The sequence below is a fragment of the Acipenser ruthenus genome, chromosome 11 (genome assembly GCF_902713425.1).
Source record: "Acipenser ruthenus chromosome 11, fAciRut3.2 maternal haplotype, whole genome shotgun sequence".
Taxonomy (NCBI): Eukaryota; Metazoa; Chordata; class Actinopteri; order Acipenseriformes; family Acipenseridae; genus Acipenser; species Acipenser ruthenus.
In genome coordinates this window covers 33,946,877-33,959,015 of record NC_081199.1, presented here as the reverse complement: position 1 = coordinate 33,959,015, position 12,139 = coordinate 33,946,877, and the positions used below count along the sequence as shown (strand labels likewise).

General features: G+C 38.5%; 2 protein-coding genes across 26 annotated transcripts in view; both read right to left on the bottom strand.

Annotated features, from left to right (window-relative positions):
- LOC117427097 (WD repeat, SAM and U-box domain-containing protein 1) overlaps positions 1 to 287 on the bottom strand; it is an 18,841-nt gene extending 18,554 nt beyond the window's left edge. Inside the window, exon 1 of the mRNA XM_034045465.3 lies at positions 57 to 287. The gene's annotated coding sequence lies outside the window, so the exon portion shown is untranslated. The remainder of the gene's footprint in view (positions 1 to 56) is intronic.
- Positions 288 to 4,210: 3,923 nt separating this feature from the next.
- Positions 4,211 to 12,139, bottom strand: part of LOC117426660 (bromodomain adjacent to zinc finger domain protein 2B-like) — a 65,860-nt gene continuing 57,931 nt past the window's right edge. For 17 of the 25 annotated variants that reach the window (XM_059033763.1, XM_059033765.1, XM_059033762.1 and 14 more), the window contains 13 exons: positions 11,766 to 12,000; positions 11,426 to 11,488; positions 11,197 to 11,341; positions 10,237 to 10,922; positions 9,567 to 9,846; positions 9,100 to 9,255; positions 8,671 to 8,831; positions 8,177 to 8,484; positions 7,605 to 7,740; positions 7,375 to 7,521; positions 6,824 to 7,098; positions 6,205 to 6,348; positions 4,211 to 5,601 (listed from right to left, as the gene is read on the bottom strand). In XM_059033763.1, coding sequence (XP_058889746.1) covers positions 5,448 to 5,601; positions 6,205 to 6,348; positions 6,824 to 7,098; positions 7,375 to 7,521; positions 7,605 to 7,740; positions 8,177 to 8,484; positions 8,671 to 8,831; positions 9,100 to 9,255; positions 9,567 to 9,846; positions 10,237 to 10,922; positions 11,197 to 11,341; positions 11,426 to 11,488; positions 11,766 to 12,000 — 2,890 coding nt within the window. In that variant the 3' untranslated portion in view covers positions 4,211 to 5,447. The remainder of the gene's footprint in view (positions 5,602 to 6,204; positions 6,349 to 6,823; positions 7,099 to 7,374; positions 7,522 to 7,604; positions 7,741 to 8,176; positions 8,485 to 8,670; positions 8,832 to 9,099; positions 9,256 to 9,566; positions 9,847 to 10,236; positions 10,923 to 11,196; positions 11,342 to 11,425; positions 11,489 to 11,765; positions 12,001 to 12,139) is intronic. The other 8 variants (XM_059033775.1, XM_059033783.1, XM_059033778.1 and 5 more) reach the window with 2 other exon arrangements.

The window sequence follows — 12,139 nt, the reverse complement described above, 5'->3', positions numbered from 1 at the left end:
TATACATTAAAACCAATCAACACAAAAGGCAGCCCTTTTTCTGGAAAAAGACTCACCGTCGATGTTTACATGCACTTCCTAGCTAGCGTCATCATAGGAACCAGGAAGTTCTTCAGTCAAATCAGCAGCACGTACGTTTGTGTACTCAGTACGTAGCCTGGCTGTGTTCCAATTCATGAAAATGCGTCCTACGAAGTGATGCTCGAAGGGCGGAAGTGGGCGGCGGCCATGTTAAGGGATGTTCCATCCGTAGTGAACATAAAATGCTCCCTTCGAAGGGGCCTTCAAGTGGGCGTTCCCGAAGTGTACAAGCACAGTACACTTCTGCGGAAGAGATTTTCTTTTTATAACCCACCAAGCATTGCGTTAATCCCATCAAACATTGCGTCTTAAAAGACACAGCGCAAAAATAGAGCCAGAGTATTGGAGTTCATCTACAAATGTAATTAGCAATCATATAACAAAACAATATCATGCTTCGTGTGTCATAGGAATTTTGGCCCACTCCTCCATGCAGAACTGCTTCAACTCAGTGACATTTGTGGGTTTTCGAGCATTAACTGCTCGTTTCAGATTCTGCTGCAACATCTCAATGGGGTTTAGGTCTGGACTTTGACTAGACCATTCCAAAACTTTAAATTTCTTGTTCTTCAACCATTCTGATGTAGACTTGCTTGTGTATTTCAGATCATAGTCTTGCTGCATGACCCAGCTGAACTTCAGCTTCAGCTCACGGACGGATGGCCTGACATTCTCCTGTAGAGTTCTGATACAGAGCAGAATTCATAGTTCCTTCAATGATGGCAAGGCGTCCAGGTCCTGATGCAGCAAAGCATCCCGAAACCATGACACTACCACCACCATGCTTGACCGTTGATATGAGGTTCTTACTGTGGAATGCAGTGTTTGGTTTTCGCCAGACAACAGGGCCCATGTCGGCCAAAAAGTTCCACTTCTGTCCATAGAAAATTGTTCCAGAACTCTTGAGGATCATCCAGGTGCTTTTTGGCAAACTTGAGACGAGCATTCATGTTCTCCTTAGTGAGCAATGGTTTCCGCCTTGCTACTCTGCCATGAATCCCATTTTTGCCCAGTGTCTTTCTGATGGTGGAGTCATGAACACTGACCTTAGCCAAGGCAAGAGAGGCCTGCAGATCCATGGATGTTGTTCTAGGATTCTTTGTGACTTCCTGGACAATTTTACACCTTGCTCTTGGAGAGATTTTGGCAGGACGGCCACTCCTGGGAAGATTCACTACTGTCCCAAACTTTCTCCATTTGGACAATATGGCTCCGACTGTGGTTTGGTGGAGCCCCAGAGCCTTAGAAATGGCTTTGTAACCCTTTCCAGACTGATAGGTCTTCAGGAATTTCTTTTGTTCGTGGCATGACGTGCCTCTAGAACCTGTGTGCTGACAACTTCACTCTGATGGTAAGGGCCAAAGTTAGTCAGATTTATATTGGGCAGGGCTGGCCCAAATCAGGCCTGGTTGTTAACCAAAGTACTCAAACAGCTGACCCTAATTATCCCTTGAGTTAACTAGAGGGGGGGGCAATAACTTTTTCACACCTGAAGATTGCATGTTTGATTACCTTGCACACCAAACAAATGAAAGAAGCACCAAACTTTGGTGTCAATTTTTCTCTCAGACTCCCTCTATATACTACTACAACCCACAAAAAAATCTGACCAAATACAAAGTGAAAAATGTGCAAAAATGCAGAAAATCAGACAGGGGGCAAATACTTTTTCACAGCACTATATATTGTAGTTCTAATGTCCTTGTATGCTTACACTGGGCGCGTTGTTTTATTCACCAGTTGCTCCACCGGTGGGCCTCTGTGCTCACCGAACTGTTGCTAAAGTCAACAGGTAGAGCTCAACAAACTGTTGTTAAACTCAGATGAGCCACCACCAGACTCACCAAGAAAAAAAAGCCGGTGAGATCCACTGTAAACAATGCAGACTACATGGATGCCCCCATGGAATCTGTCAATGTGGACTGTGGGCAGACTAAATGAAATATATAGTGGACTCGGATTCTGTAAATCGCTAAGTAATAAAAGTCCTACCAAATCCCATCAATTTAGGAACTTTTCAACCTTTAAATTAAGTATTCAAATTATAAAGCAAACAATTTAAGTTGATGCTATTTTTATGATCTAATTAATACAATGGCAAAGCAATTAAGTTCATTCATATTAAAAAAAAAAATTTTAAAAATGTGCACACACACTGACTAGACTATGAATTCCGAGCTTTGTTTATTTTATCAATAGATACCGGTACTGTAGTGTAAGAAATGTATTATTATATAGTGCTTTTCATGTAAAACATCTCCGAGCCTTACACATAACTAAATACTGTACATAAATACGTAAAAAAAAAAAACTCAAATAACATTTGAACGATTCGAGTACTAGTTGCCATATTTAATGTCACTAAACTGTTGCTTTAATCCAGTCCACTGGTGGATGAACTTCCAGCTCACCGATAAATTTGCAGCGGTGAATAAAACGCGATGTTTCATATCAGCAGCAAGCGACATGAAAGTGAAATTGGTAATGAAATTAAATTCTTCCAAAAATGTAATGTCATTAATCTCACTAAAACACATTCTGTTATGGTGTTTAAAACATTGTAAGTCTCAAGAACCAGCTATAATACTTTTCCATCCAAGCCTTATACCGTATCTTTACTGTAGGATTTTTTTAATAATGTGGTGCAGAAAAAAAAAAAAAAAAAAAAAAAGTGGCTCCACAGTGGCTCTGCTTAATGTTCCAGTGTGGCTTTGTACTAAGCACATACAACTAAGATACTTCCCTACAGTACACACTTCAAGGAAGTCGTCATAATTAAACTAATTTATTCTTTTGATATGACTTGTACTTATACTATTTTGAGTCAAATATGTTAACTCCGTAGTTTTAACAAAGGATCTCGCTTCTTTTCCTTTTTGCCACAGAATTACTAAAGAGTAATTTTCTTTAAACAAAATTTAAATTGACCTGCCTGTAGTTACCTATATTTTGGAGAGGGGGAGAGGGTACGCTCGGATATCTTGCCCAATGTAAATCTGTAGACCAGAGATTAGATAAAGGGGCATTCAGAACAGAAAATAGGACGCACTTTCTTACACAGATAATTGTGAGGGTCTGGAACCAACTCCAGTAATGTTGTTGAAGCCGACACCCTGGGATCCTTCAAGAAACTGCTTGGATGAGACTCTGGGATCAATAAGCTACTAACAATCAAACGAGCAAGATGGGCCGAATGGCCTCATCTCGTTTGTAAACTTTCTTGTGTTCTTATTACCATTATCTGAGGACAACCAGTTTTGATTTCATTTTCATTCAGTGAGGCAGGTAAATATTAACATGAAATTTGGGCATCAGTGGGTTAGAATATGCATCCAATATCTGCAAAATGCCCTTATTTTACGCTACATTTTAATTTCTTACCAAAAAAACCCATACTGAGCTCCAACACAAGAGATCTGGGTTAGCCAGCCACCAAAAGTAGAAATTGTGCATTAGCTATTGGATCAGTATTGTGTGAATATCATCAGTCTTAGTTATGAACTGGCTAGGTGAAACGTTTTAACATATGTTGTGCCGTGCAGTTTCCTACTAATTCAACACTAAATTAAAACTTGGCAGGCTATCTGCTGGTTTCACAGTCCCCAGTTAGCACTTACTTATGGTACAGTAAGGTGGTTCAAAATTAGTTTTAAATCAGGGTGTGTGAAACAGTTGTTTATATTCAATTTATTGTTGACCGAATGGCAACATCCTTACTATAGAAATGTCCTTCTTTTGGCAATAAACAGTTATATATTTTTAACAAATGATGGTGATGGTTGTATCCACATGGACTTAGCTTGTTTGGGAAAGTTCATGTTAAATTTCTGCATAATTGGATTTTAAAACATGACTATTCTGGTAGTTGTTTTGTGTTGCATGTCATTTTGCTCTGAACATTAAACTTGAAGTGGATTTATTACCATTTCCTCATCTAGTAAACTTTCTTTTTTTTTTTATGTATTGCAAATAAACACATTTTCACCTGTGGTAGCACAGTAAGATTTTAGGTCATTTTAAAATATGAATAGTATATTTTTGAATGTCTCATCAATTGTTAATTAAAAGCAATGTACACAGAAACCTTAAAATAAATAAATAAATAAATAAATAAATAAATACTACCGGGTTGAAAAACATCCTTTTATTATATCCGTGCCACACACACTAGTGAAAACTAATGCTCCTACAAAAAGAATGCTACCTGTTTTCCACAATATTTTTAAATAAAATAACTTCAAGTACTCTGACTTAGGTACAAAAAATTCTGCTCTAGCTGCCTCCAATAGGCCACAATACACAGTAGTTCAAACACAGTAGTTACAAATGTCCTTTGTGTCTTCAGTTCTGTGGCAAGGCAGGTGGAGGGAAATGTTTTTATGAAAAATACTGTGTTGCAATATATTTCACATGGATAAAAATGATTCCGTTTGAATTTTGAGGCCCGGGAAGGTCAAAATTATATTTAAAAAATAGAAAAATGGAAAAAAAAAATATATAAATATCCCCTACACCCTGTTGAAAAGACAGGCACTACCAAGATTAAGGAGACCACAGTGTTTGCAGAGGATATGCACTGTACAAGCAATATATGTATAATCACTTTAAGACTCAAATAAAATGCTACAATCATTCTAAGGCATAAACAATATTCAATGTCTGAAAACAATATGTACACATCATACATATTGCAAACAAGACTTAGTATTAACATTAATGAACAGTATATACAGATGTCTCACTGTTGCGCCACTGTTCTTTTGCAACTAAGTGATGCAAAAACAAATTCAGAAATGCAGCTTTACAGTATTACTGTAACAAATTCGAGTGCCCTTACGACACAAAACAGTGTAAACAGTTATTTCTTGGCTTTGTTTTATATTTGAAAGACATTCCTTGTTTTAGGATTTATTTATTTATTTATTTTTTAAGCAGTTTTTGCTGTTTCTTCCTTTTCATAGAAAATGAAGACTGGACCTTTTACTCATAAATAATTAACAAAATTAAATACATTCACTATAATATTAACTGCAAAGTAAAAAAAAAAATATTTACAAGTTGAGAAAGCTTCCTTTCCCTATTACAGCTGTGAAGGTTGTAAATTCAGTGCGGTTTCATAGAATAAATGGTATTGCACTATGACACACCCTTTTATCTTGAACTCTTTGGGTGTGATTTCCCTGTTCAACACAAACCTGTACGTAAAACATTTAAATATAATGTAATTCAAGAGCCCTGGTTTCTGAAGATGAGATTTTCTTCACCGAGTTATATGAAACATAGAAGTACTGTGTCAAAATGCTCTGCTGTGAAATGTGAAGTTTTGACTGCTGGTCCCAGATAGTGAAGGTTGGGTTGATATGGATTTAGCTTGTTTTGAAAAGTTCAGTCCATCGTATCTCAAAAAATCTTCTCATGTTATGACCAGCTCTTCCTATGTCAGAATCATCTTCATTAAAAGTTTCACAGTTATCAAAAACTAGTCTGACATCAACAACAAATGCTTCAAGATTCTGGTACCTAAAGTAGAGGGGGGGAGAAGCATTTAAATCATTAATATTTAGACATGCAATACATAAATTATACAACACCACATACAATATATTTTGATAATGTACTGTATGAACTAAAATACACAAATCTTAATATATAATCGGAATGTTAGTCAACCATTATTTAATAACTAGAATTGTGTATACAAAAAATATGTAATATGGCAGCGTTATTCTGTGTATGAATGAAACATATGTATTGTAAATGTATTTTTGTAATACATAAATTATATATGACCTGTTGAACTGTCTTTCCCAAATGTTTGATTTATTTGTTGTTCTTTTACAAGCCTGAAACTATGATATAATTGAGCAGTTAGATGGGTGGGAACAAAAGAATCGTGGCATTTCAAACATGTGGTTGATATGATGAAAGAGGACTGCAACAGAACAATACATTTTGTTACCAAGCGGAATGTGTTAGTTTCACAGTAAGAAAAAAAAGGTATAAACAATCCTGTATTCATAAGAGATTTGAGTTTCATGCAACAAACACTGCTCTGAGAAATAAAAAAGTCATTGTTTAAAGTGTGTTTTGGACCGAACATTTAAAAGACATTTTGATACTCACTGGCTGCTACCCAGTTTCTCTCGAATGGTTGCAAAGGCCATTGGTTTCTTTATTACTTTTTTATAGCCAGACACAAGCTTCAAATTCACAGGATGCAAGAATGGCCATGCATCTTCATGTGTTTCCAACTCAGACAGGATAAGGCTACCAAGAAAAAGAAAAAAAAGAAAAGAAAAAAGAAAGTTGTAAGTCATTTCTGAAAAGCTTCAGACCTCATTACTAGTCTTTTATTCAACATTTCAGTATTGGGTTTATCTGTAAAAGCCAACAACAATGCATATGACCCATAATCACAGTAATCACAGTATGTGATTACTGTAAATTCATCATCTTTCTCAGTCCTAACCATTATTTGTTTTCTCCCAGCATGGAGTTTAACTATGCAACTGGTAGACAGTGCAATTAGATAGTATGAATTAGTTAATTGTCTTGGTGTGTACTACCCCAACACCACATATTTTAATATGAAACCGTAATTTCAGTATTGTAAATAGCCAAACTCAATTAAATGGTACCATAAGCATAAACCATAAGTATATATCCCATATTCCACACACTCTCTATTTAACCACATTACTTTATGACTTTCTTTTTTATACTTTAGTGAGAAGATATTTACCTGCACAAAGCCAGATCCTTGGCGTTATCTCTTGCTGTTTTAGCTTTCTTCACACAGGAGGAGCTCTCCTGTTTAGTCTGGTTTAAGGATGTATTTTCATCACCTTTCCTCTTTTTGGGCTCTTTGCCCCCTTTCTTTGGAGTACTGCTTGTACTTGCAGCATCATCCTCTGAGACATCTCCAGCCACAGACAGCTTCTTGCTGCATTTCATGTCATTGCCTTTTCTCACTCCTCGGATTTGGAGCTTTTTGCTCCTTGGGGACTGACCACTTGCCTGAATTGCAGAGAAAAAATAAATAGATGTTGAAAGAAAGCACTGTACACAAATTCATAGAAGACCAAACCTACTTATAGTTTTTCATTCTCACCTTTTTCAGGTTACAATGTTAAAGTACCAAATGTGAGTTTTACTTTTCCTGTATTTTATATTGCTTGCCTCTTTAAAGATAGCAATATGTTATATGTGGTCACAAAATATAAGTAAGTGTAAGCCAATTAAAGTATTTTTTCTATTGTCCAAGGCAATCTCTGTATTGAAGGCCAGGATTACCTTCGCAATGCAGGCAGGACAAAACCAGTCACCCTCAGGTATTGTGGTTATCTTGGGTCTATGGCAGTAAGTATGACATCCTTTGTCACAACCATCACATAGCAAGAGCAGTTCCTCATTATCTCCCTTTCGGCAAATTTGGCAGTACTGCAACATATGAAAATTAACTTTATAACTGAAACTTTGCAAAAAAGCTAAGCTAATGCTCTGAAGGAATACCAGATACTCACAACTTTCATGATGGATTTCTCCCAGGCAATTGATTTCTGCAGCTGCTGAATACAAAGAGCCAACTGAGCAGCACTGCGCACCTCACTCAATGCCTTTCTCCACACTTTCAGACCTGGAGCAATATCCTCTTCACCTCTGTGTGGGGGGGAATTAGAGTAGCTGGGTCAGAGGTTTGCAGAGTGACAGTGGATCAAACCAACAGTAATTAATAAAGCCAACCAACAATACAGCAGCGCTCACAAGCAGCAAGAGTGCAAAATATAAGGAGCTTCAACTGATAAATACAGTGCTTTAAGACCTTGACAACACGCCTCAAACATTCAACAGTGTGTGATAGGGGAACTCAGCAGACATGAAAAACCTTCCACACTGAAACAGCTCTACAGTACAAGGCACCATGCAGATACAACCCAATCCTAAATGGATCACAGACATGCAGAATTAAAAATAAATGAAATCAACACAACTGAAATACATCAAGTGGAAATAAAAAAGGCAAGACAAAAAAAAAAGAAGGTTTGATTTAGCAGAGAAGCACAATAAATTGTTCCAATTAATCTCAATGACCTACCCGTCACCATCACCACTACTGGATGGTGCAGGAGCAGGGACAGTAACTGTGCCCACATTATCCAGTTTGATCTGAATGGTGGTACTTAAGGGGCTCTTCAGATACCTTCGCTCAATGTTCCTCTCCAATTCAGCCAGCCTGGTTACAGCTATATCTAGGGGGTTGTTGATGTGGCGCACAATGCTGCTATCACTGCAATCTTGTTTTTCTCCTACATTATCTTCTTCAGGCTGCAACTTAGCGAAAGGCTTGTGCTCGTAGTACACCAGATCTTCCCTCTCCGAGTGAGGCTCTGGATAGATCCACCCCTGTGCATAAAAATCAAATACTGTAAATTAAGGTACTTGCAAGAATGGATGATTCTGTAAACAATATCTATTGATGAAACAAACAAAAAACCTTACTCTTAACTGATCTACTCTCTTAAATAGGAATCCATCCAGAAAAAAAGATAGCAAGAAAGAAATTAAAGGGTGTGATATTTCAGCTGTTACCTTGACTTGCAGGCTTGCGGAAGCTACTCTCCTTTCCAGCTCTTCCACTTGCTGCAGAATTGCTATATCCATGTCCATTGCCTGCTCTTCTACACACCAGCTCTCCAAAGTTTCCTGAGTTACCTGGTTTTCTTCGTTGTCATTTATCTCCATAATGGCAACTGTCAATTAAAACCATTGCATTTTCATAACAGGAATGTTCTATAGAAACAAGCACACACAGAGATCTTGCTACCTCCAGTTTATTGCAGTATATATAACTAAATGTAGTATCAGGATTATGACTTTAAAATAATATACAGGATTGTCCTTTTTATTCTACAATGCAATGTGTGCAAAACATATTCTAACAGAGACAAGAGGCATTATCATTACAGTTATGCACATGGTTAGTCAATAGTGTACACAATCTGAAAGTAAAAAGCATACCATCTCTATTCTTAGAGCAGGCTTGGCTGATGTAATCCATGTGTTTTTGAATTTGCTTCTGCAAGGCTTTTTCCCTTATTCCTCTGAGATGTAATACTTTAGCCAATGTTCTAAGTTCCTCTGCATCTGTGACTCTCCACCAACCAGTCTGCATTTCTACATGGGAGAAAGATTAGGAACATATACCCAGTTATTTGACACTCATTTTGATAGTACAAAGGCATCAAGGTTCACACAGTGGCAAATGTTATGGAACAGCACCCCTACGTTCACCATGTTGGCTCCACTTTACTGACTCTATGTTGCAGATATAGTGGTGTCAGTTTTAAAATTACTCAACTCTAAGTTTTGTACTGGCTAGCTTAGTAATGATCATAGCAGCAACACCATTCTGTTACAATCTCAATGTCAAATCAGAAAAATACAAATCAATGGGAGGTTTCTAATGCTACTGTTTTTCATTGTACCTTTTGGAATGGGCCTTGGACAGGGATGGTCCACAGGTTTCGCTACTTCAATTGTTGGAGAGGGGGCAGATGGGGGCTTCTCATTTTGTGGCACAGGAGACTCGCTTTTACTTGTGGAGACGCTGGCAGCCAAGAAGGGATTGTGATTTCCCTCCGTCGCTCCGAATCCTGAATTCAGCGCATGCGGCAGTGGAGAACTAGTGAAGGGCAGATTTGGACTCAGCATTCCAGAGGGCCATCCACAAAAGGGAAGCCCCATCAGGTGTAAGCCAGGTTTCATCTAAATAATAAGAAACAAAAAAGCATTCAACACCAAAAAGACAAGGAAACTGCTTGTAATATGGAAGTAAATGTACCTGAAATTGTGGACCAGTCTCATTGTGACAAGTACTATGGACTTTATATAAAGTGAGTTCAGGTGCCAACGTAATCAGTCATTCGATGTCTGGCTGTGCTGTTAATGGGAGCCTTTGCAGCATTTGTTTATTGTACTGTGTCATGTTAACAAAGGATCCCAATAAAAGCGAATGGCAGAGAGATCCACTTGTCATATATGGATTCTATTCTTTATTCATGAAAAATACACCCCAAGGCCACACATGGAATAATTCTGTACACATGAAGTACCTGGCTCTGGGTTGTGAGTCTTAGTATTTATGTGAGTACACACCTGCAGTGCTGACAATGCAAAGGGGTTGAGCCCCACTGGGTTTTGCAGTGATCCAGACACCAGTGGAGGCGCTGGAGATGGGGAAGGAGATTTAGGTGTCATTGTTGAAGACTGGGAGAAGGATGTTGTAGGCATGGTGGGATGGGTTACAGAGGTGTCATCGCAAGGCGTCCTTGGTAATAGGCTAAACCACTGTCCACTTTTATCTGTCAGTACCCTTAAAAGCTGGTCATTTGGAAGCAGCGGAGAATTGTAAAACTTCCCTGGGCTGTTCAGGAGAGGATTAAATAGGTTCAAGGTAGAGTCCGGCTTGGAGTCTGAGCAGCCCTGGGAAACAGCCGGCTGTGGGCTCAGTGCGCTTTGTGAGATAGTGTGACTGGGAGAAGGGATCATTGTGGGGATGCTGGTTTGGCTCCCGTTTGGTTTCTGGTTCAGCGTGTCCGACTCTGGAGACATTTTTGCTACTTCCAAGAGTTTGCTGAGCTTGGAGAAGGAGCCCGGCTTCTGCAAGAATAGGTTGGGATTGTCCTTCTCCTTTCCCTTCTCCCTGCTCTCTGCACCGTCAATGTTGAGACAGATATTAATGTCAAGAGGCTTCTCCTCTGGTACCTCAGGGGGCTCTTCCTTGATCTGGATCATTTCTGCATTCTTCAGCCTCTCTCTCTCTTTTGCCAGTTCCTCTTGACCTGAAACAAAATTAATAGTCCTGATTAACAAACAGCAAAGCAAACATACTGAACAAATATCAACGCTGAACAATAAAATGATATTGTTGTCTGAAAGTCGATACGTGTAGTTAAACCAAGGTCTTGTCCACACTGTGGCATTAACAATCCAATGACTGTTTTGTAACGAACACAGGATAACTCCCGAGTTAATAATAAATAAAATCACAGGATTCTTCAAATAGTGAACAGCATTTTTCAGTAATTTGTCATATACTGTGGCTGTGTCTCTTACCTTCCCCACTTTCCAGGGCCTCCACAAAAACTCCACCACACTGGGGCAAAACCCAGTACCTGCGCTTATATCGATCCTGACCGAACATCATTGACCGCAAGGAATGAGATGCTTCAAACAATTTCCTTCTGAACTGGCTCTGTTGCTGTAACAACAGAAGCAGTGTGTTAAGGTTTCTTGAAAAGCATTACTTAAAAACATGTGTTGTTCTGTAAAGCTGCTTTTGTACCTTGGTGAGTTTTTCAATCTGTTTTTCCAGCTCCTCAACACTGGTGGTCTGGTACCCATCATCCTAAAACATAAATCTGGGTTATGTTTTCAAGTTAAAACACAATTACTGGATTGGGTTTAAATGACAACATTGGACATTTTTTGTTGTTGTATATACTAGTTTTACTTAATTTTAGTGATTAAAGTTATAACAAAATCAACCAAACTAATATTTTTAATTATAGTATGCTTTTCTTAGTTTTAATACTCTCCTTATGATAAATACAGTTCCACTCCATACCAAAAGACAATTCAGGAAAGCAAGAACAATTATTTGATATTGCAGCAACAGGCTGTACCTCATCTTCACAAGCTTCCACTTTCTTTCCTTTCTTTCCATCATCTTCATCATCCTCCTCCTCATCCCCCTGCTCATCACTATCATCCTCATCATCATCATCGTCATCACTGTCCCCTCCTTTCCGCTTGCGTTTGCGCCCAGGGGTGGGGGTGCCCAGGGCCTGCTCCTCCCCTCCATCTACACAGCCACTCGTGTCCCTTTTTCCTGTTTTCTTGGCATGAATAATTCTCAGCCTGAACAGGGGGATAGTGGATAAGGTAGAGGTTAACAGTTTGAAACATACTGTCAAAACCTCTTGGTATCAAGCCTTTAACGACATGAAAAAGCTATTTATAGTTACAATCTGCATTTACAATTACAGCTATTTGTGTA